At 36.8% G+C, this 25,820-nt stretch overlaps 1 protein-coding gene and 1 long non-coding RNA gene across 3 annotated transcripts in view; one reads left to right on the forward strand and one right to left on the reverse strand.

Annotated features, from left to right (window-relative positions):
* Positions 1-25,820, reverse strand: part of LOC141729843 (uncharacterized) — a 71,670-nt gene that overhangs the window by 16,636 nt on the left and 29,214 nt on the right. The window lies entirely within an intron of this gene.
* Positions 1-25,820, forward strand: part of AK5 (adenylate kinase 5) — an 86,036-nt gene that overhangs the window by 12,981 nt on the left and 47,235 nt on the right. For both annotated transcript variants that reach the window (XM_005482160.4, XM_074545991.1), the window contains exon 6: positions 6,730-6,921. In XM_005482160.4, coding sequence (XP_005482217.2) covers positions 6,730-6,921 — 192 coding nt within the window. The remainder of the gene's footprint in view (positions 1-6,729; positions 6,922-25,820) is intronic.

A 25,820-nucleotide genomic window follows, 5' to 3' on the forward strand; every position in this document is an offset into this window, starting at 1 on the left:
AATGCTGCAATAAAATGCCTCTGACTGGTGTATTGAACTCCAATGGCTTGTAAAGAAATTGCAGTTTGACCTTCTGTGTAATCTCTCACATGGTTTTTATCCTTCCCAGGAGAAACAATTAATTTTATTTTACAGTTAATTTCAATTATTGCTTTGGTTTGTTTTTTTCCACTACTTCCAGTCATTCATATGTAACTTCCCTCTTTGTTAGTATCAATAGAGTAAGTACAGATATAGTTTGCTTAAAATATGCTCCCTGTAATTTTTGTTAATAGTGAAATAAATGTAGAACAGGTATTAGAACCAATGGATGTTCATTAATGAATGCAATTCAACTGCTTTAAAAAAGAGGAAAACTATTTTTGTAGAAATTTTAGGAAAATTTTTGTCTTCTATGGCCTAGGTCAAGACTGTATTTGAGTAAAATCCTAATTTAAATAATAAACAGAGGTAATAAATTTTATCAGATTCTTTGTTTAAAATGCTCTTATAAATGCATATACATCCAATGAATAACTACTCATCTTGGCTGTAATCTGAGTTAATTTTTAACTCTTAGGTATATTCCTTAGGAAAATTATTACAAGAATAATTGGGATAGAGTAGAACTAACTGTGCGGGTGGCACAATATAGGACGGTGAGAAATGCCTGGGGACTCTCAGAGGCTGAGGAGAGCAGTCCTGTTCCTCCAAGGCTGACACTTAGAGCTCCAGGCAGAAGCAATGCCTGCAGTGCCCTCCAGGTGTGACAAAGGTGTGTGTGCAGCTGCCTGAGGGTCTGACTGCCAAGCTCCTGCTCTGCAAAGAGCTTCTCACAGAAAACCTGCTGTTCCTGGCCAAGAGTGTGACCTCCAGAGCAACCAGGGAGGTGGATGCAACCTTGTTGAGAAGCTTCTTAAGGGGAAAGGACCTGGTTTTTGCAATAGGTTTTTGTTCTGGTAAAGATATTTTTTCTGTATCATGGCAAATGTGCCTTCTTTATTCCTTCTCCCCCTAAATTTCTATCTCCCTTTTCCCTGATCTCTACTTCCCTGATCCAGGTACAATCCCCTACTGAATATGTACCCAGAGACCTGTGTGAGCAGTTTGAGGACTGCCACATGAGCAGTCTGCTTTGCTGGGGTCCCTTTGTTCACTGTCTTTTCCCTGTGAATTTTACATTGCTCTCTGTAAGCCAAGCCTGATCAGGAGGACTGTGGAATGGTCTTACCATTCTCCTGCCCTGGAAGCTGGAGCACTCTCCAGAGAAAGACAAGCTGTAGGTCAGTTTTCTGCTGGGTAAGCAACACTCAGCCTCAGGTTTCCAGGTTTTCTGGGCAAGGGCTCTTCTCTGCTAGTCAGAGTGGACAAAGGAGAGCTCATCCATTGCTGGTCCTCAGGACAGGACCCATGCTCTGAGCTCAGAGTGGATTGAGGTGCCTGCTGAGCAGTTCTGAAGCAGAGGTCTGCTTCAGAGTCCTTTCTTAGTATCACTAGCATTTGTGTTAACAGATAGGGATTTTTATTAGTTAGTTGCCTGACACAGGTGGAAAGCTGAATCACTTGTTCCCAAAGACACCAGTCTGCCTAATTACATACTCTAGGCAATGTGCTGGAAATTTATTTTCTGGGCAGTATGAATATGGTTCAAAAGAAGCTACCAGAAACAGATTCTATCAGCAGGATTCATTATTTAACAACATGATTCATGATTTTGCATTTCTAAACCAAGAAAAAACTGTGCAAACGGTCTAATAACCCAGCAAAGATGGAACTATAAAAAGCAAATAAGTAATTACAAGGGAGAGCACACATAAAAAGGACATAAACCAGCTTGCTAGTAACCTTTACCAACAAGAATAAGATGCACTGTTAAATTAATGGCAATTGTTCATGAGCTGTCAGTTTTCTCAGGAGTATCTAGTAGAACATACCAGGAATTAAGAACCAGAGCATTCTCATCTTTTGCCTAACAAGGAATAATGAGAGAGAGTGTAATCATCTAATTTCTAGCAAACAACCACACTATTCTCACTAACAAGAAGAGATGTAGAAAATATCCCCAGAGAAAAGAGAGCATCTTTCCACTTACGCTGCTTAATGTCAATAACACCATCAACTTGCATAGAATTACTCTCAATTTACTCCTGGTTCCAGTTTAGGAAGGAGATTCAGACTCAAAGAGAGTAGGATTTACTTACTAGTAAATATGATTCTAAAAAATGAGAGGATGTACCCACCAGTTTTATTCTGAGTTGATGCCATATGCTCTTCATCTCATTTAAAATGAATAACCAGAAACCTGTCTGTTCCCATAGGCAAAGATTCTCCCTTCAGCTGAGTTCCAGTAGTCAAATTCCCTTCCCTGAGCCCCACAGTGCTACCTCACATGCATTGCTGGACATGAATAAAACCCTCTGCCTTGAGCACAGGATGTGTGTACTGGGGGAAATCAGCATGAAGGAACCCAGCTCTCCTGTCTGTGTTGGTTCTGTACAACTTTTCTGCAAGCTGAGTCTCAGAACAAAACTTATTCCCTAGCCGTAACACTCAAAAACAGTTGTGAGTTTGAAAAATGGATTTATTTTCAAGTGAGTCATAAAACCCCTTCTCTTTTGTTAGAAAAAAAGCAATTTATACTCATATTTACATAGAAGAATAGATGTTTATAGAGAAGTAATCCCAGGTATCCATATATTCACTCTACTCTGTTACATTGCAGCTAGAAGTATTTATAAGCATGTCTTGCAGGCAGGTACAGTTGAGGTAAGAGGATGCAAAGTGTTTCATGAAAACAGGAGTGAAATATCAATAGCATTTCAAGGGTGTATCCTGAAGGTTGTAAATGCATGTAGGAGAAATAATAATAAGTGCTACTAGGTCTATATGCCTGGGCATATGTTACCTTTTTGTGCACCTTGTGTTTCTTACATGGTTTTCAAGTACTTCCTGATGATAAAGATGCATATTCTGCAGGTAAAAGTTGAATTCATAGAGACATCTTGTAATCAGATTCTGTTTTGGCTTCCTACCTCATGTATGCTTGAATTACTTTTTTACACTTCAAAACATCTTTTTGATAATACTTCATTTAAAACTAGGTTTCTTGATCTGTGAATTTCAAAACATTGTTTTCATTGACATTTTATTTCTGTGAGTGAAGTGTATTTCAGATTTAAAAACTCACAGTGTCAGAAAAAAGGTAGTATTATTACCTGTGATAGTGTCTTTTGTATTATTGCTGTTGTAAAAAAATAGAGAACAACAACAGTACTCAAATTCTGTAGAGAACTTTCAGTTTTCAAAGCAAAAGGAGATAATTAAAGCTAATTAATGAATCATCCAAATCATGCCTTGTTATTATCCTCATTGTACAATTAGAAAAAAAAGGAAGAAATTAAGCCCACTGTGCCCAGGGTGTGTTTTCCTGTTTTCTTAAACAGTAAGTGACTTCTGCAGGCAGTACAGTTTGTGGGAACTAAAAGCAGACAAGAGCTTGTGCACCTGATGGAGCCATGGTGGCACTCGGATCCTTCCCTTCCTGTGGGAAGTTTCTTTAGAGAGCTGACATTGATTGTGGTAAGCTGCACTCTCATGTTTGTGTGGGACAGAAGGAGACACTCTTCCTTCAGGGCTGATAATTTCATGAGTGATCCCTTTATCTTAGGTACTCTCTGTAAGATTTGATGCTGTATGTGAAGTCTTGTGGTGCACGAAAGCTCCAGCCCTGCATTTGGGGAGGTCTGGTGTCACTTCACAGCCTGAGTGGGGGCTGTCCTGAAGTGCTGAGCATTGAAAGTGAGGCCAGCCAAGGCTTGGAACATCTGAAGATTTCTTGCCATCTTCCTGCTACTATTATTAGGATACACAGAAATGGAAGTACTGAATAAAACTATTCACTTGTATAAACTCCTTTTGTCCTCCACTTTACTAGATCCCTGATTGCCAGTTGTAATTTCTGAATCCCTGTGTAATGTATGTTAGGAAGCTTCAATCAGCTGGATATCCACACAGGGACTTGAGATGTCTCTGTGCTCAGTCTGCTGCAAGGTACATCAGCCATTCCCTTTCATCAGACAGTGTTCCATGACTAACAGGCTTTGAAATCTGTAGCATTTTCTTTCAGAACCTATCTGTGTCATAATTTGGGGGTTTTTAGTACTGTATGCTTTTTGAATTTCTAAATTCCTCATTATTTTTCTATTACTAGTGAAGCAACCTTAATTTAACCAAGCTACTTTTAATAATGTCCATATTGCATGAAAGTCTTACACAGAAACTTACTTTCATAGTGTTTTATGTGAATAATTATGTGCCTTAAAGCTATTCTGTGGTAGTAAAATTAACTTTCATAATTAATTCATTCCATGAACAGACTAGCTCTGTTTATGGTAGTCTGAAAAAGGAAGGGAAAGTTACTCTGGTTTTGTTGACGTTGAGGTACATGTGATAGAAGTAGGAAAGAGCTTCTTTCCCACTGGAAATTATTCTAAAAAAACAGGTTATAAGGTTAATTGTTTCAAAATCTAATAGATACTCATAAATAATTACCAGAACTATTATCTTTGTAGTTTGTGTGCTCATGTCTCCAATCATCTACAATGTGTGTAAAAAATAATTTGATTTTCATTTAAACCCTATTTAATTTTCTGTAATGATAAAGAGGCCACCGTATTTCTTGCTAGTGCTGATTTTCAGACTGTCCTTTACTGTTTGAATATGGCTCTGCTTTCTCACCACTTTCTGCTTCCTCATATCCATATGCTCCTCTGTCAGCAGCCTCGTTTGTAAAGGCTAATGACCACCACCTCAGGCTGGAGAAGTTGTATTGGTTTCTTTTGACTTCCTAAGAACCTTTTTGTACTCAGCCTGACAGTAAAAAAGGCCAGAACATACTTCATGTTGTATTCTCTCAAATGACAGAAACACAGTTTAGAAGGGATTTTGTTTTTTAAACTTAGTTACTAATTTTCCAGATTGTCCACATAGGAACTTTTGACTATTCAGACTAGAAATATGGTTTTTCTTGATGCAATTTCACATCCTTGGGTAGAGAGACCTAGACAGAGAGAGCATTCAGAATATTAATTGTTTTGTTCTGGCCCTCAATAACAAGATAACAACTATATAATTAACATAAAGATATGAATCAGTTACTACTTACACCGTAGTAGTTAGAATACATGTAGATGTTTTTGTGATACTGGTGTACAGCTCAAATTTGACTTTCAAATTTGCATTGCATCAAGCTGAACAAAGACAAAATTATTCTGCAGATAGAAAACATAATAAGAAAACTGTCTGTTTAACAGTCTTGAGCATCCAAAATTGTTTGCATTGTAACTAGATTATGTAATTTCTAGAATAGGAAGTCACTGGTTTTTTAGTTAAAATTAAAGTATGAAACTTTTTGTTCGGGTACGTAAAAACAGCAGAAATGACTTTGTGCTTGTATGTGAGAAAAAATAAGACCTTTCTAATCTGTAATCAGATAACTTGAACTGTTTTCATCTTAAATGCTGCTTACAGAGAATTCTGTAAGTAAAACATAATATGTTTTAAAAGACAGCACTAAGCCAGTGAAAACTTTAGGGAGAGGTAGATGTCTTTGCAGCAACCAGATGGAGGAAAGAACAAAATCAGATGTTATGAATAAAGTTTATATACATTTATAGCCACATTGTAAAAATCCTGCAAATTCAGATGTCTGAGTGATTTTCGCGTGAGAGGAAACAGTCTCAGGTTGCACCAGGGGAGGCTTAGATTGAATATTAGGAAAAATTGCTTTAGGGAAAGGATTGTCAAGCATTGGAGCAGGGAAATGATTGAGCCACCATCCTTGGAAGTATTTAACAGATGTGTGGAGATTTCTGAGGATCAGTAGAGGTTTCTGGTTTTTCACCATAGGTACTAAGTAGCGGTGACTTCCAAAGATTGCCTGTGAACATTTAGCTTTATTCCTAAGAAGGTGGGTCCGTCACTGCTTACCCCACATCAAGTACCAGAGTACCAGAGAGATCTCTTCTTTAAATGTTTGATAGCATCTTATAAATAAGATTTGACTAGGAAAGAGCTAGAGTTCAAAATTTTTTCTTTATTTCATTACTACGAGGCTTTAGCCACTGAACCACAGTGCAGGGATGGATGTGACACATACCAGTGCTCACCACACAGACTGAAAAGGATAGGGGAAATTAAAACCCTTCTGGCTGTCCTACCCAACCTCTTGAAAAGTGCACTGAAGTTTTAGAGAGATTTAGAGAAATAGATAAAGTTTTATAAGAAACTGTGGCTTTTGGAACAGGCCTGTTTTCACCTGGTCCTTACCATCACACAGTGGCTGCTGGATTTTAAATACCACCTTACTTAAAGAGTTTCCAGATGGAAACCATGCATCCATTTTCCTGCAGAGTATGAGACATCTATATTTTGCTCTTTCAAAAAAAATTTAAGTAGGGGAGACATCTGGTAATGCAAATGATGAACATAGCCTAGAGAAGGTTTTTGCTGTGAAGTAAAATTTTTTCATTAAACTTTTTCCTTACATATCAGGTGAAACAAGTTGACTAACCTCCACATAAGATCAACAAGCCCCTCCTTAAACCTGCAAACTTTCTGTAATAATGACTACATCAAGTTCCACCTTATGCAAATGTAACATATCTGACCTTCACATAATAATGGAATTGCTGAGTCCTGTAGTGCTGAATAATCAACTTAATCAGACTTCTTGAATTACTCTTTCCACAGATCTGTACCCCAGATTTGGTGGTGTTTCTGGCATGTTCCAGTCAAAGGCTGAAAGAAAGGTTACTGAAGCGTGCGGAGCAGCAAGGGAGACCTGATGATAACCTGAAAGCCACTCAAAGAAGACTAATGAATTTCAAGCAGAATGCAATCCCACTGGTTAAATATTTCCAGGAAAAGGGGCTGATTATCACAGTAAGTCCTTTAGTGTATGTCTCCAAAACCTTAATTGTTGGGGCTGTACTTGGCTTCTTGTAGTTTTTGCTTTAAGACAGGCTAGACAAGTCTGATTCAGTTTTAAGTTAATAGCATGCCTACTTAAGTGATTAATGAAGACAGCTAATTCATTGAGCAGTTGGCAACAGTTGAATTATTGGCATGTTCCAAGTTACAGACTGTGTCTGGTTGCAATAACACACAGAACTTGGTACCACATGTGGTATGGGAGCACAGATGTTTCTTTTCCTTTGATAACTTAAGTAGTTCACATTGGTATGTGCTCCTCACAGCAAATGTGACTAATTTTCTGTGCTGGTCAGACTCATGACAGGTTAAAGCATCCTTAATTGCAAAGTCATCAATTAATATTAATAGCCTTAATTATGTACTTCAGCATCTTTCTGAATTTCAAGATGAAAATTCCAGGAAATTATTGCATTAGCTTCTCCAGGGAGTATGTGCTCTGGGTTAAGCATTTTGATTAACTTGGTTTTCAAGGATGAGAGAACTAAGATTCTTGCAAGGTTTTTTTTATTGTTGAGGAAGTGTGTATTTTATAGTGATGCTCCTATAGCCTTTACAAGTGCTCTTATGGAGTGTGTTTCTAGCTCTTCAGGAAATATGTGCCTTTGTGCATAAAGCATGTGGGGCATCTGGGTAGAATTGCATTTCTGTAATGGGACCTGTAAAACAGAAGATTTTGTTCTTAAGGAGGTTTCATCTACTTTTTAACTCTGTTTCTTGAGAGTCCTGATGATAATTTAAATTGCAGTGTTCACCTTAGATATCTTCTTTTCTTTTTGAAGAAAGTAGATGTTTATGATGGGTATGGAAGTGACAGCATGGAATATAAAGATTAAATTACTACAGCACAAAGGAAACAGCATATACAGAATATATTGCACTTATTCATGCTATTTCCCTAGAGAAGGAGGAAGAAAGAAAGAAAGAAAATAGCATTCATCCTGCTGCTAATAATGCTGAACCTGGGAAGACACTGGAATACTATGCAGATAAGAGCAGTGTAAGAACTAGAACAGCATAAAATAGAATTACAGTAGCCTGATTCCCAGAGGAGTGAATCCTTGAGGCAAGGTCAGACAAGGTCAACGCTGACTAGAAGGAAATAAAAAGATTTACATTTTTCTTAAATCCCTACCTGCACCTTAGCACTGCTATTTAAAGCTGTAAATCTCTGACACTTCTAGCCAGCATCACGATTCTACTCGGGGAGAGAAGCAGGACCATTTGTCTTACGGGATGTTATAATTTTAGAATCACAGCTCATATTTTATACATCTACTTAATAAATGTGTTGTTCTTCATCAATAACAGACCAAAAAAGAAAAGAAAAATTCACTGAAATATCACTAAATATTATTAATATGCAGGCATTATATATATATAATTATAATCTACTGTTAGACACTTTATGAGCAAGAAATAAAAATCTAAGTTCCCAAAGAAGATTCATTTTCATGCTCCAACAGTTATTTCATACTGCTTTTAACATACTTTAGTTAATAAAATTGAGAGCCACATTCTTCATTTCACCTCTTACTGGTTAGGTTCCTTTGGTGTAAGTGTTCCCCTTCATTTTTTTTTTTCACATGATCTGTAATAATTTGCTACAGTACCCAGGTTGTTCTTGTTTGGTGCTCTGTATGCCTTATGTTCTCAGTCTCTGCCTGGTGTACCTGCTCTCACAGTCTGATCCTGATTTCTGTTTTTAAGGAAAGGGGTGAGGCTCCCACCTACGATACGTCTAAGAAATAGGGAAATGCAGCTCTGTCCTTTCTGAAAAACTCCCTCTTTGAGATAATGATATGTAAAGTTCATTATAATTAACAGAAGTAAATATGTGATATTTTCATGAACACACAGTCTGTGTTTAAAATTCATTTTAACAATCTGTCAGTAATCTAACAAATGAGAACCTGACTTAACTCAAATTTAAATTCAGAAGTTACCAAGAGTATAACAACACAATATTGGACAGGGAGTATGTAAATAGATGCATATGCTGCCATTTACTGTTTGAGGAACTTTTAACAAATGTTAAAACATTTTGTATTGTTTACCTAGAAAATAACTGCACACAAATTACCTGTTGGTGGTGGGGAGATACTAGTTTGATTAAGTTGTAAGAGGGAGAACATGTAGGTACATAGGTGACCTCAAGTACTCTAATGTTTAACAGAGAACTTCAGTTCTGGACACAGATTTCCAAATCTCCAATTTATGTGGACTGTAATCCACTATAGATAATGGTGTAGTTCTTGGAGAGGAGATCACTGGTTGCAAAAACTTTTTGGCCAACAGTTATTAAATCTGCTCCCAGAGAGCTTAGCTGTTCTTTGTAGAACATATCTCTTGGTCTAGACAGAAAAAAGTTTACAGAGCTCATTGTTGTGGCAGTAGAAGTTTCTCTGACCGGAGGCAGGATTTGGTCCAGTCTGTCTCATTGACAGTGAATCTACATAATCCTAGAGCTGCAATGTCAACCTTGATGCATTAATAAGTCTGTGTGCATTTAAGGGGAAAAAATAAAAGACTGGATGTAGTGAGACAAAAATACTAAACATTAAAGAAGACTTTGGCCCTTATTTAAACAGCCGGAACAAGACAGCATCCCATGGCATCCAGGAAATGTGGATTTCTCTGATATCTTCATTGTTCCACTTGTCCTTTTAGGGAATTTGCCATGCTTATGAAAACATTAAAATGACATTCAGATTAGTCAGAGAAGTAAAGAGAACCCAGAAAAAGTAGCTGAAGCTGGAAATGGATTCTGAGCACAAATTTAGAAGTTAAACAGTTGCGGGTGAGGGAAGTAGCTGTCTGCCCTCATAAGCATCAAACAAGCCTAATGGCTGTCAACTGTCACAGAAAAATTCCCCATGGAAATGTGTTATATAAATTGTTTCTCTTGTTTTGGTTAAAAAAGAGTTTTACTATAGAACTTGCACACTGACATGAACTTTATCTAAAGATTGTGACTTATCAAAATGCTGCTGAAGATATAGTTTATTTCTAAAGTTTCTCTGTTATCATACAGCTGCCTAACTTGAGATGCTGGTTTGGGCTTTTTATTTGTTTGCTTCTGAATTCCAATTTGCTGATTCCAAAGGACTTGCACTTACTCATTCTTCATTTAATTTTAAGCCCATCCCTAGAGAAATGTGGATCCTGCCGTCCTTTAAGCAGCTCCCAACAGCAAACTCTTTAGCTGATAGCAAACTCTTCTGAAAGGCTTCATAGGAGCTCTCACCCTGCTTTCCAGGTCCTAATGGCAGCCTCTGCCAGGCATGTCTTCCAAACCAGAATCCAGCTCAGAGAATCTTCTCCTCAGTGGAGGAACATGCATCTGGTTTGGCAGAGCACAGGATGAGTAGATGCCTTTGTTTTTTCGGTGCCGATATTTGGGCGCATCCGTTCAGCCTTTGCATTAAACAATCATTAAAAAGAGAATTTTAAAAATCCCACTCCTCCTTCCCTGGAGTGCTGCTAGGAATAGGGACTGTTAGCCACCACCTCCCCCGTGTGCTCTCACCTCCCTGCTGCAGGCTCAGAATCTCATTTACGTGCCATCTGATGCCTGGATCTTGCGTCCTCGGCTGCAAAGTGATACAGACTTGGCAGGAATGGTTTCCCTCAAATGTAGCCCCATTGGTGTCTGAATGTGGCCTTTCTCCCCACAGGTCACAGATGGGGATTTGAACTGCTTTGTTTTCTAGAGGAAACTGAGCTGAGATTTCCTATTAATTGGCCCAATGCCAACAAAATATTTTCAGAAGCCTCTCAGTAGTTTTTAAAATACAGCAGCCATAAGAACAGTCTTCAATGAAAATTTTTGATGTGTTTTTAACCTGACTACTACATAGGATCTTCAGAGTATTTCTGGCTTCTTGGGCATGACCAAGTGGACATGCAAAGAGTAGCCCAGTCTGGAGCATCTGGAGCAATGTTTTAGGACCTTTTCAAATCAAACAAGGAATGTAGGCAGCTGTTTGTGGGAACCTTGAGACCACAAGTTTTGTTTGAGATTCAGGAGTCTCCCTCTGTTGTACTGTATGGTAAATCTTTATCTGGCTCCATGAATGTATATGGTTATATAATAATTTTAAAATTTATGTTGAGGGAAAATTAGAGGTGGGATGGGAAATAAGGACAATCACATATTTATTTTTTGGTGATTCAAAGCAGTGAAAGGTAAGTTGAAGCCTAAAACAAGTAACCAGAGCTTTGCAGTCACAGAAAGTCACTGAAAATTAAGGTTTTCTGTGTCTCTTCTATATTTGACAGCCCTTCTGCAGAAAAACTGGGCTAAGGGCAAGAACCTGGAGCTGTTTCCTGTGAAACTGCTGAACTAGAGATCAAGTTTCCCATGTTCTAATCACTGCTTGGTTTTACACTGCATCTCAGCACTATTTATGTGTTACTGTTTTGTCAGATTTTGAGGAACATACAAAGAAGGTCCATAAATGAATTTTATCTAGAAATGAGTGTAAACAAACTGTTTGTAAATATATGCACATTTTATATGGGAATGATAGATGAGTAATTTATGCATATATAGAAGCATGTACACCATAAACCCTTCCAAGTTTCAAAATATTTTCAGTCTCCCATTTTATGCTTTATGTCAACAAGTATATCAGACATACCAATGTCTGCCAGAGAATGACCAAGGATGGAAACTTGCCATCTGTGTACATAGAAGCATGCAGAGAAACCTTGAGGGCAGAAATTCTTTGCTGAGGTGAATAGTATCAGTGCAATACTATGTTCTCTTCTAACTTTGGAAGTATGATAATTTAAATAGCAACCAGCTATTTGAAACCTGCCCTGCCTTTTGTACACCCAGTGACTTGAATGAAGCAGATGACTTTGGAAAAAAAAAAAAAGAAACAAACTTTGACCAGTCTGGCTATAGAATTTGGCAGTGATGAGTGCATGGGCCAAGCTGATTTAGGAACTCCAGAAAGAGAGAGGGAATGTTGGCTTTGACAACCATACTATCCCAGATTTTATCCATTTCTGGCACTGTGAAAGCTGATACATGTTTAAAATTAACAGACAGGTTTTTTTACGGATCTGAAACTAAAACTGAGATAAGTAATTAAGCCAAGTTATCATGCAGAGGAATGAACTGTAGGAGATGTTTAAAATAACATGTCCTAAATATTCTTCAAGTTATTTTATACAGTTCATCTTAAGGTAATTAAGCTGTGTCCTTTGGGTGAATAGCAGCTTCTCATTTCATTCTTGTAGTTAAAGTGATGCTTAAAGAAGATTAATTTTTCTTATTTAGATGAGATATATTAAGAAACTAGAATGGAAAAAATATCTCTTCTCTGAGAAGACCTTTTGTATTGAATCAGGAATATTTATCATGCATAAGCAAATTTTCCTATCCTGAACCACAGCTGATTTTGTGAATATCCAACTGAAAAACCAAAGCTGCATTTCAGCCGTGCATTGCTGTAAACAATAAAAACCAGTTTCTTACCCAAAGTTCCATTAGTGATTTCCAGCTCTAATTGCCACCAGTGGATCTTCCACCAGTAAAAATTCATTGTCAGTGACTTCATGATTTTATGGCAAAACCACTCTGTTGCCATTTGGTGGAGAAAATTTGCATATTAGCTCATGAAAGTTGCTACTTGAGTAGAATCAAGACGGTCTTTCAGCTCTCATACTCACAGTCCTATAAAAATGTTACTACATCTGATAGCTTGTGCTCTACAGTCCCAGTGTTTAACATCCTTATTTTCTGAATCTGTCATTGCTTATAGCATCTAAGTTGCTGTCATTAGCTGTTGTTAGCTCTTTTTATTTCCTTATGCAAGTGGCAACTGAATGTTTTTTCTGCCATGGTATTCTCAGCTTTGATTCAAAGGGCAAAATGAGACTGAGTGAACTGGCCTCTAGTAATCCAATCTAGGATTGGATCTACTATTGGATCCAATCTATTGGATCTACTATTCAGGGATTATTTGAGCATTTGCTTCTGTTCTTTCTTTCCTGTAGATGTACCCTGAAAGAGAGTGAGACCTAAAATGCTCTTGTGTTTTAATGCGTCGTAAAGATACATGCATTCAGGTTTGTGAATGCTCAGGTGTTGTAATGATGGAAGCCATTTAAGTGTCAGCAGAAAGTCTGATATTCTTAACATTATGGGCTTACTCCTGTATTCTGGAGTCTTATTTAGGCTTAACAAGTTTAGCTGCAGCTACAGTGTTAGTGGAGAACTGAGAAAGCTGCAAAGTTACTCATCCATTGTGTGACTCAGGGTACACACTGCACTAGACAGCACTGAAGTGAGAACTACAGCCTTCCCCTTGGGCATTCTCCCCATTGCAGAATTTCCTTTTGAGCATTTCTGATAGCTGTTTGGAGGACTTTTTATTTTTTCTAATGCAGTTAAAGAATATCTACCAAGCAGTGCTTTGAAGAACTGTATGAAATGCTTCCTAATTAGGAAAACACCTCTATTGTATCAACTCAGCATTTCACTGAAGTAATATATCCTTGCTCCTTACATTCTGATACTTACACATCAGAAAACAACTAATGTGGCTATTTTGTGTTTCTTTTAACTGTGGTACATCATTTAGTGTTAGCATAAACATCTTTGCACAGCATCACTTTTTACCATGTAGAAGTAACCTAAATATTCCTGATTCAATACAAAAGATCTTCTCAGAGAATAGATATTTCCAATCTACAGACTCTCTGGTGAATCTTGTGTGGTTTGTCTTTACTATAACTATATATGCTTCTGTATCCTTCAGCTCAGTTATCATCTTTATTACTTCCAGGGTTAACACTGGAATGTATCTTTCCATCTTACATAGTACTGCAGTTTGTTTCATTAATGGCCAGTGAATACAACTATGTGTTTACTTTGTTGTCACCATATCACATTCTGCAATTCAGTTATCTAGTTAAATAATACATCAGAAAAAGAAGCCTCACAAGAATAGCTATAACACTGAAGTCAAAATTATTGTCATTTTCTGTGAAGGAAGAGCTGCTGTCCCCATTCTCAACTGTTCATCTCTTTTTGTGCCAACAGTCAGTCAAACCAGTCACAGTAAAAGAAATGAAGAATTAATGCACAAAATGTGACATCTTTTCACTGTAACTTGCTACGATCAGTTATTTATATCTAGGATTGTTCATAAATATGCTACCCCTTGATCAGTTTTGCTAAAAAAAATTGCTAAAACTACATTGTTTTTAGGCAAATCTTAACATTTCTTCATTACGTACTCCGCTGAATTTTACCTCCTGTCTTTAATCAGAATGTCAAATTGAAGCTCCACATTCATGTTTTCAGTACCAGTACTTCAAAATTCTCTGCTCTGTATGGCATGCCAGGTCTCATATTTTCTTGTATTATAACATCCATTGTATTTTGGTAACACTATAGTTTTTCTAATGCCAAGGTCATCTCCCTCTCTTACCACTGCAAGATGCCAATTAGGCAATTTGAAAATATACTTTCCTAGGTTCCTGCCCTGTCCTGCCTTCTGGGCTTTTTTTGGTCTGCTTTGTTGAAAAGAACAAACTTCTCTGTAAATGCAGAGTCCTTACTAAAAGGGAACCTAGAATGTGGGCAATACAGCTCTTGGTCAGGTTGCTTATTAAATGTATTGGTCCCTAAGACATTGGAAAAAAAATATCCTGCAATCCTCTTTGTGTCTGCACCTTACTGCAAGAATTTCACCTGATAGATTCTACATAATACAGATTCACATCACCCCAAGGCAGGTAATTTCTGTTTCTTTTGCAAAAACATTCTGTCTGCTCTCTGTCTGCCTCTGTGTTGCCTCAGTCTGCTGCAATGGCCATTACAGGTTTTGTGGGTACTTTAGCTTTCATCTCTGACCCTGTTCATGGGGTGCAAGACACAAATGAGCTCAGTTCCAGTACTGTGAACAGAGGGTTTTCTTCATTTATGCATTTCATGTTCCGTCATATCTCTTGATCTTTAGAAAGAGGGTTAGGAGCCATGTGAATTCTGAAATGAGCTTGGTTTTAAGGACTATTCATTATATCCTTGAACTACAGCCAGGAGACCACTCCTCAGAAAAATCAGTAAATTTAGTAGGGTAGCTGTAATAGCGAATTAGTTAAACAAATTTGGGTATTCTCTCATAAGTTAGGTCAGCCCTTGGCAACAGAAACCATGTCAGGGTTTCTTGGGAAGATGCCCCTGCTGAAACCCTGAGCTTAACAACCACTCGTGTTAGTGGGAACTTTTGAAAGAATTTATTTCATAGCTTCTTGTTAAGGCTGCACAGCAGTTTGTTATAACCCCAATCTGATAACATACTTTGTAAATATCAATTATTTTTTGGGGTCAAAGGTTACAGTTGATATTTTTACATTGAGAAAGTTTCAAGCAAAACTGCAAGATTCCCTTTTTCCCCATGAATTACACAAGCATGGGGACCTTTGCCAATTGGTTTAAAAAAAAATGCCTTGGAAAAAGATTGACTAGGAGATAACTGATATTTGCCATATGAAACAAGGCCTAAATCTAACCTTTTTTGAGTACATGATTTGGCTTGAGGATGAAAAAGGACAAATAAAAAAATTCTTAAGCAGGAATAGAAGCTTATGAGAGCTCCTTCACTGGAGTATGGATGAGAACAAGCACGTAGAGAGTGTCTCAGCCTTCTCCAGTGACTATTTGTGTGTGCACAGGAGCTGTGCTGCCCTGAGAGGAGGGTGTGCAGGGAACCTACTGGAAATTACATACAGGGAAGTACCAAGGGTCTCATTACAGGAGGCAGAGGAGTGTTGAGCTAAATTAGCTGGTATGCAAGAGCGAGTGCTTGCAGAGCCAGCAGCTAATGGGCTCTCTGCAGACTCCTGGTTCCCACACTGCAGGGAGGAGGAGGCCAGCAACCCCCTCAGATCCACCAGAGGGCTCTTAAAGAAATGGGGGCTGTTCTCATCAGTGTAGAAGGGTCTGCAAGATCTTTTTTTTATGAAGTATTTGTATTTAATCAGTTCCCCATGTCCCATGGCATAATTTCAATAGAGAGTAAGCTTTACAAATAATTAGGATCTGCCTCCAAATTATTTTTCTTCTATTTTAGTAGAGACTACACTCAAAACTAATAGAATCAAATAAGAGATGACAGTTCTCTGGAAGTTTGGACACTGACTTCCAAAATCTTCTGGGAACTAGAACACTGTAGTACAAACTATAGGAAATTTTGTTTCCTTTTTAGCAATAATGGCTGTATAAAGCATATTCATTGTTTGAATTACAGTTTCAGAAAAGTAATTTTAAAAACTAGCATATCTGAACTGTCTTGAAAGCTCTGTAGATCTTGTTGTTGGTTCTATAAATTATCACAAGTCCACTTTTAGATGGAATGAGTATTGATACTTCCTCCTTAACATTTATCATGCCTATTGGAGAGGATGATGGCCCTTAAAGTGAAAAAATAATTTATCTTTGATATAATACTCTCTAAGAGTTACAAGAGCTAAAAATATTTAGGATATGCAAAAGGAGATAATTGGAATTTTATTAGTGATTACTAATTAAATTTTCGGTGGGAACCCATTTAAATATTTTTTTGTTAAAACATATTCTTACTGTCAAATTATCCAAGTAATTTTATTCAAAATTGAAGCAAAAACATTATAGAAGGAGAAAGGAACATTCAAAATATTTAGTTTTCTATCTCCCTACAGCTTAAACTACGTGGGAGAATAGGTACATATAATTCCCCCAATCCCTTTCATATGCAAAAAAAAAAAAAAAAAGGGATGTATTCACATTGCCTTTTTTTCCACTTTAAGTTGTTTCACTGCAAAAGTAAACAAACCTTCAATTTCTTTAATGTGTTCTTTTTAATTAGAATTCTAAACAGAAAAAAAGTGCAGTGGAAGATATCTTCATAAATGAAGGCCTAAAGATACTCAAGCAATCAAAACTAAACATCAAAAATCTTAATAATAAACTTGTTCTATCCCTACGAATTGCTTTTAGAACTTCTTACATTTGTTGACTATATTAACACAAAAGACTAAGTTCCTGTTTTCCAAGGTCTGTAAGTGCCAGGGTCCAGAGCCTATGCCCTTCACTCTGGATCACACGAATGGTTTTAGTAATATTTTTATCAGTAGTAAAATTTTAATAATAAAGGCAAACATAAATCACACATTCATTATCTTAAGGTAAATTAAAAACAACAATAGCTACTATTTCTAGTCACTGTTTGAGTCCCAGTCATTACTACGACACTGGGAAAGGTTGACAGAGGCAGACCTTCTGTGTACTTTTAGCTGGTTTATATTACAAAGACAAACACTTTGATGCAATTAATTCTGTAATTTGTTGCCCATATTTTGCTGGGGTCCCAGTAGAAATTAATGCCACTATGTAGCTGCAAGATTGAATTTATTCAGGCGAAGCAATCAAGGGTTGAAACAGCCAGAGCCACCCATACTAGCACAAGGCAGCAAATGGAAAGGTGGAAGCTTCACAGATATTTCTTTTACCAGGTCCCATTGAAAACAAACAAACAGCCTCAGAGTGAGGAGCAGCACCGTGTGTCTCACCCAACAGGAAACCAGAGCAGTGGGGAAGGAGCTGCCCTGATGGAGAGCTGTAGCCAAAACTATTTTAATACAGAGAAAACCCCAATTACAAAATAATTACTGTTCAGTAAATGTAAACTGGTGGATTCTGGTTTAGAATATCAAAAGCTCTAATTTTCTGCATATATTGAATGAAAAGTCAGTTATAGCAATTTTTATAGATAATGTTATATGAATACTCAATATAGGTTTCTTAGCTTGCTTTTGCAATAAATTATTTATACGTTAACAATGTATTAATACTAACTATGGTATTAGACCCCAAGTATTGAGTTTCAGGCATTCTGTAAAGCACTTAGTTCAAACAAACAGCCAGAAGAAAAGCTGTGAAATTCTAATAAAAGAAAGCTTACAGAGCCTTCATTTTGATCTTTCTTGGGTCTTTGTTTTCATTTTTCTCCTGCAACACTATTATTATTATTATTATATAATAATAACATTATTATCACATTACATGCATTTCTTTTCCACATCCCTATCCCTTCTCAGATTTAATTTTCATACTGAAGGTGATTTTTCTAATTTGTGCTTTCCAGTTCTCTGACCAACTCATTGGCCATTCTCTGTGCCAAGACATTTCTTGGACATTTGTAATGCTTTTAAAAATAAATTAATTTTATTAGTTAGGGTTTCCCTAAAATTATATTTCATTTAATAGCCTCTGGGAAGAAATATTGTCAAAAGCTTTAAAAAGTTAAACAAATTATGTCAATCAGTTCCACTTCATCCACGTGTTTTATGATATTTAAAAAATGCTTTCAGCCTACATAATCATGTGGGATTTTGTCCTACATTTGTTTCCAAAAAATACATGCTGGATGCAAGAATGTCATATTCCGTGATGACTAAAGCAATCGTTTCTGTCAGTGTCTCCTCAGCTTGCCAGCTTTCATTTATAAATCAAGTAGTCTCCTTTTTGCTCTGAAACAACATGCTCCAATAATTTAGATGTCAAAACAGAACTTTCTGGTACAGAAATTAAAATAGCAGTGGCTCACTTCTTGCTGCAGGAAACAAACTCAAATCCTTCCTGCAGCAGCACAATTGGAAGTTGGCTTTATGAGCCATCCTGAACTCAGACTGACATCTCCTGAATATTATCTTCTTTGAGAGGAGTCCTACTAGTAGAGATAAATCTTTTATTTCATGCAAATTTAGTACTTTTTAGCTTGAGATGACCAAGGGAGGGCTTAATATCAAGGATTCCAGTATCATTTATGAAATTTATTAATGTAGAGATGCCCAGTGGAAATGTTGCTTATTCTGGGTCAGAATTTAGTTAATACACAGGAACTGTGTAACTGAGGATTAAAATTTATTTTTCTCTTCCAAGGAAAATAGAAAAGTCAAAAATTTTCAAACATTCCCAACCTTACAGTGTGAAATTCCATTTTAAAAAGCTACAACTATTGCAGATGAAATTATTTGTCTTGCTAAGGTACTAGATAACTAAAAATGTCACATTATTTCTTCACTTAAATGCAGATTTTGCATATGAAACACCCACATCATCCAATGCTTAAGCCTATGGTTTACCCTATACTTGTTCTTGCAGCTGAGTCATTAGTCCTCGTGCTTGAATAACTGGCTAAATCTGCAGCTGAAATTAACTCAGGGCATTCTTTTTGTTAGGTTTCATATGGTAGCATTCTTCCTTAGAAAATTGTGATGATACATAGGCAAAAATTATATTTTTGGTAATAATTGTTATCAAGTCATCTAATAGTAAAAAGACCAGACAACAATATTTTAGTATTTTGCTTTCAAAATCTCTTCCAAAAAAGCCAACAGGAGATATGCTATTGATCTTGAAAGGGAAATATTTGACTATATTTGGCAGCAGCATCAGTGTTTTCCTTTGAAATTATTTGCAAACTGTCAATAGAAGAAAATAGTATTTATAGGAAGAAATGTATTTCATTTCTGACTTTTTCTAATTTTTTTTTGTTTTCTTATTTGAATTACAGTTGTTGCTCATTGAACCTTTTGGGGAAGCCAGGGTATATTTATTCAGGGTGCCTGTCTGTGATTTGTACATGCTGTGGGAGCTGATGCTAGAAAATTATTTGGTTATGTTTTAAACAAGAGTGACACAGGAGCTCTGTAGGCAAGGGGAAATGTATATATTTTTAAAACTTCCATCAGGAAAAGTCTTTCTGCACACAAACGTATTGGTTAATGTCATTTAGTTATAGGGCTCATTCTGCCTCATTTGCAGTCAAAATTAGCAAAAAAAAGGTATTGAGGAAAGCATTTATATGAACATATGAACATATTGGTGATCAGAGCTGTTTCACTGAACTGGGTGCACTGGGAATGTGAATATTCCAGTATTCATCCCATGGGGTACTGGAAGAAATAAGGGAATTGTGCTGTAGCAACTGATCCTTAACTGGTTTATTCCTAAAGAACAAGGGCACATCCAAGCCTCATAGGAGTTTTCATAGATAAAGGTGGAAGAAAAACTATTGGAAGACAAACATTGTTGTTGTGGAAAGAAAAAACAAAGGCATCTGGGGAAGTGCTGGGTAATTCTAGGTCTTTCTATAATGTTCCTGAGCTTTATAAAGCAAAGTGACAATTACAGCTTTTATTGACTGAGCTTCATACCACTTGTTTGTACTTCTGTGCCCTTTGTCTACATTTCCAAATACTGAATTTTACATTAATGCTTCATTATTGCAGCATCACTGAGCTCTGGTAAATAAGAAAGGCAAGCTAAGGCATAGAGGGCTGTTAAGGCTGTGTGAGGATTTGGACAGCTTTGAGTCATACCTGACTCTCTGTAATCAGTAATGTCTTTCTCCTTCCTTTGGGGTTAGGTGCATTAAAGTAAAAAATCAAACAATTTATTCTAGACCCAGTGGAGGTAGAGAGTAAGATGATTTCTCCCTCAGGCTGAATGTTTTCCTGGCTTCTACAGGAACAGAGTAAAAATTAATTCATGGAGCATCTCCTAACTCAGACCATAATTAAGTTTTCCATTCAAGCTCTTCAGAAGTGATCTGTCTGCATGCTCAACACCACTGGTCTGTTTCTTTGTAATATCATTTGCCTCTTTAGAAGCAATTTCCTTTAAAAAGTAAATGCATAGTGAAAATAACTTCAACAGTGAAATGTATAGTTTTTAAAATAAGGAAAAGTGTTTGTACTAGCAAGGTAGAAAAGATCTCTATATGTTCATATACTAAGGCATTTCTTTGATTTCAGTTAATCTTCAAAAATAATTAAAAATAGTCGACTTTACTATAGAAGCTGCTGAACAGATGTAATACATATCAGGGTGAAAGTTTTCAATAATTTCCAAAGTGAATATGCACACAGGGTTTATATGCAGAGATGCTGGCTGTATTTATAGCTTGAAAAGTTCCTACTAGAAGTAACTTATCTGAGAAGTCAGATAACCCAGAGCAAACACATGCAAATCCTGTCCTTTTAAATGCTATGTGAAATAAGGCATATGCTGCCTAATTTGGTTCTGATACCTGATGATTTCCAAGATAATTATAATACTTACAGTAGGGGTCATGGTAGTATAGAGAAATAGCTGAAACATTTGAACTGTTTGTTACTGACTATGTTAAACTGACTTCAGTTAACAGAGTTAGAGATACAAATATGGTGGAGGATAATGCCTACTGGAAGCTCAGAGTTCCTCTAAGGAATGGAGAACATGATGCAAAAATGATTGTGTTAATAAAAGAACAATGCATTTGCTTTCCACATAATGGTCACCAGCCTTCCAGATGAATATCCTTATTGGGAAAAAAAAATTAACCAACCAGTGCTCTTGAATATGTGCACAGGCAGAAAGGCTTTGCATGTTAGTGTTATGAAAAGTGTATATGTTCCAAACCGACTCTGTGGCACCATCAGCTTCCCTATTAAACAAGCAATTGCTTCATCCTCCCAAGTCCATTAATTTTCTGTTACCCTGCCACCAAATTATTGATTTCTCCCCTCACCCCCAATCACATCCAACTCTCCTTCAGTTTGTCTGCTTTCTGCTCTAGAAGGGCCTGTAATTGCACCGTGTCTTTCCCATCATCTCTTGCCACCACACTGCCCGAGGCACTCATTATTATCAGCTGCAAACTGCTGTAAGTCAGGTGTTGCTCAAATGATCACAGCATAAAGACAGAAGGTCTCCCTCTGTCTACCTATCAAAAACTATTACTCCACATAAATGTACAAAGACAGGCTATTACTTCTGCTACTGTTTTTTCCTCAGGTGAGAGTTGCCATTTCCTTGCTGTTGCTCTGTTCAATATTCCAAGTTTGGAAGCTGGCTTTGCAGTTTTACTGTGAGGGGAGGGAAACTGCCACAACACTGCCACACTTGTGTGCCGTGGCACTAAGTTGTTGAGTTTAGGCATGAAATAAGAGAAAAGAATAAAAAAAAAACCCAAGCCTGTGTTTTGTAGTAATTTCATTGTTTATGGACTGCCAAATTAGTATAAAGGAGTCTGTGAACAGAAAAATACAAAATTAGTGGCTTTGAATTGCCCCTATTTTGAGTACCTGAGTTTGGGATACAGAAAAGCTACCAGCAGTTGCTGCAGAACTGTCAGCTCCACTCAGGGCTGCTGAACATTTACCCCCATGCTTGTTTACACTGACAGCAGCAGATCCTTCAATAAAAGTGGAACTTGAGAAACTAATGATACACATATGAGGACTCTGCAATTATTTATGAATACTCTTTGAAACTCCTGTGCTAAAAAAAGGTGCTTATTTTAGATAACCCAGAGTATTCCTTAGGATTGTAATAATGGTGTCAATATCTCCAGTCCAGTTTGTTCTAAATTTCTGTCTGATACCAATTTGTGACCTCTGCTAATTGCATAATATTTTTAAAATCATTGGTGAGCTCTAGTGTAATTTCAGTTGTAGGTTTTTTGGTGTATGTGTTAAAATACAATATAAAAATTAATCTGAGATTTTGGAGTATTTGATGGATAAGAATGAAAATATTAGAAATAAAGGATGAAAATGTTAAAAATAAAGGATGGATTAGAGAGAAAGATCTCTTCCCTATGTCCTCATTCTGCCATATTGTGGTGTTTTGAAAATTTTTTTGGTTTTGTTAAAGTGGATCACTAAAAATACTTTATAATAGTATTATATAGTATTTATTATATAATATATTATATTTTACTATTTATAGTATTATAATAGTTCCCTGAACTCCCAGTCTGCACGTTCCAGCCTCATTTCAGTGCTTCTGCTTATTGGTTTTCCTATACAAGTCTTCAACTAATTTTTCTCACCCCCCCATCCCAGTGATTATTATACTACTTTACATATTTTTCCTCACATGTTTCTTTGCTGTTTTCCCATGTTGCTGGCGGTTTTCTTTTGATTTTTCCACTCTCTCTAGAAGTAACTGCACAAGTCAATTGTAATTCTTAAGAGAAGCAAACTAGGGATGGAACAGCAATAATGCAGAAATTTCTGTGTGGGTGTCCAAAAATAGTAAAGCAGCACCTATCCCTCAACAGTGTCTCTCATTTCACCTTTTAGTATTACCAAGGGTAAAATAGAACCAGTTCTTATTTGTTTTCAATCCTTAAGGAGCAAATGCCTGCCTAAATCAGGATGAATAATAACACTGTGTTCTCATCACATTTGTAGCTGCTGAAAATCATTATAACTTCCTCAATCTTATGACTCCCCTTATTTTACTAGGATTGCCAACTTTTCAACTAAAAATACCAACACTTAAGGGACAGTGGTGCAATCTGGCCTCTACACTAGATACCTCTTAAAAGCATGGGGAAACCATGGTACAAGACGCCATGTTCTTTTTTCTACGGATACACCTTTTTTTTTATTTAAGAAGAAATTGTTCCTCACTGCAGGTTACAATAGATGGGTAATTTTTCCACTTCCTAAACAACAGTTGTGTTTCACCTCCATGAACCTGGTTAATGGATTATGAAGTCCAAAGTGACAGTTCTGACTATGTAGAGCAATACTGCTACTTCCCTGAATTAGATCCTAGCTTAATTTTATTAATATTTTTCTTTTTAGGAATAATTTAAAATTTTCAAATAATGGGGAATCCATTGCAAATCGTGATAAATTAAGCAGTAAAGACAGTGATGAAAGAATAAATTTTGCTGTTTGCTTCCATTCTGAATTTGTCTCATTTGCTCTTCATTCTTGCATCTTACAATTTTGTCTTCTGGGTATAAAAACTTCTCAGATTTTTCCTTCCCATGGAAAGGTACAGGATAAAGATCATTGTTATAGCCTCTCTGGAAGCCCCTCCAGTTTATCAGCTGTGGATACTGGCACTGCATCAAGCATCCAGGAGCTTTCACCCCTGTGCCAAAAACCACAATATTATGTTTAATTTGGACATGGCTTATTTTCTTTTCATTGACATCTATCCTGTCCTAAAATAGAGGAAATTTTCATCTACTGCTGTAGATGTTATTTAACTACAAGTTTGCTTGTGGTTTTTTTATGCTTTCTCCATTTCTAACTTTATTTCAAGCTGCACAAACAAGAATTTCCTGTAAGTCTTACTAGCTTTCCTGTACTCCAGTTTGAAAGGCTGGTGGCATCTCCCCCTGTTTTGGGAATGTTTTAGATAAACCATGTGCAAAACCAAGCAGTTTCATTGGAGGTGAAACAGCCCTGAAGGGGCAGTGCCAGGCTGAATGACACCCTCACTCAAAATTCTAGTTAACTGCACCTTCCTTGATGTTTGTTCCCTGACTGATGTGAGGAAAAAATTCTGCACTTTTTTCCTTAGCTTAATACATGGTACTACCAAACCTCCATTTATCATCACGGACTGGTGAGATTTGCAATTTTCAATAACACAGACAATTTTTCTGTGGAGCTCCTTCTGTTGGCTAGGATTTGTTGGGTGCTTATTTAGAAACAATAATCATTTTCTCTCTGCCAGCAGCAACAACCACCTGCATTTCCTTAGGTTATTATTTACAATAGAGAAAATCTAGAAAATATTTTTCATCATTTTTATATAACACCATGCCAGTGACAAGCTCTGCAATTTAACAATGCTCATGTGAAAATGAGATACATTTTCCAGATAATTCATCATTAAGCCAGTCATCGTTTACTTTAAAAAATAAAAGCAAGTACAACCCCCCAATATACTTTAGGAAGGTTTGTGAAACCTTTCAGAGATTTTGATTGGTTTCCAAATGGGATGCTCTTATCCACTGAGGCCCTCCCTAATCTTTTTCTGCCCCAACAAAACAGAGACAGCATAAAACAAAAACACCATTAGTGCCTCATGGAGGGACATGCCATAAAGTAAGGTCAGACCTCAAACCCCTTTGGCCCCACAGGGAAGAAACACTTTGCTTCTTCCTGCATGGCTGGTAAAGAATATAACAATGCAGACAACAATACAGTTAATGTTTAATAACGTTACACCTCTATAAAACATAAGCCTTGACTATAATTAAACTGAGACATCCCTTAAGATACCCCTAGAGGACTTAGTTGCAAAGAGCTATGTATTGAAGCAAGTAGGGATTTGTTTTCAGTAAGGAAAGCAACCTTTGGATTTAGATAGGTTCTGCTAAAAATACAAGTTTTACTGCTGTTTTGACTAGGGTTTTTTGAGTACCGTTTATCTTTTATTCAAGCCTCCACTAATTACCAAAGGATTTAATTTTAAAATATTTAGTGTTTCATTGAAGTACAGAACTCACAAGGTTACTTAGTTTCTTTCAAAAATAATTTTTCCATGGAAGCTACCTTGCCTTCCTGTGGCTCAGCATATTACAATTCTCATTTTGTGAGGGGAATACTGAATCTATGTGCAAGCTTCAAATAATTGGTTTTCTTTGGGTGGCAATATAAGCTTTCATTACAGAGCCCAGACTTTTCAGAATGCTGAAGCACAGCTGGTGTTCTTTGAATAGGAAAGTTGGTGTTTCAAATTCTTGGAACCTTTAGAACATTTTGAGATTGATCTTGTGTTTTTTCGTGGTGAACTGGATTATTCAGAGGAATGTTATTAATAAGAAAGCAACTCTGTTGTCTCTTCAAGTGTGGTGGGACCTACACAATAATGATCAGGCACAACCTGATTGCAATTTACTGGGTTTTATGCATACACATACTCACAAAGATGATATATGTCTTCCCTAGCATACGTTAGGAGCACTCTTTTCCTGTCAACAAGGACATTCCAAAGCTGCTCCTTGTGTATTGATAATGAATTGCCCAAAACTTTTATTTTATTAACAGCTGTT

This window comes from Zonotrichia albicollis, chromosome 8 (assembly GCF_047830755.1).
Source record: "Zonotrichia albicollis isolate bZonAlb1 chromosome 8, bZonAlb1.hap1, whole genome shotgun sequence".
Lineage (NCBI taxonomy): Eukaryota > Metazoa > Chordata > Aves > Passeriformes > Passerellidae > Zonotrichia > Zonotrichia albicollis.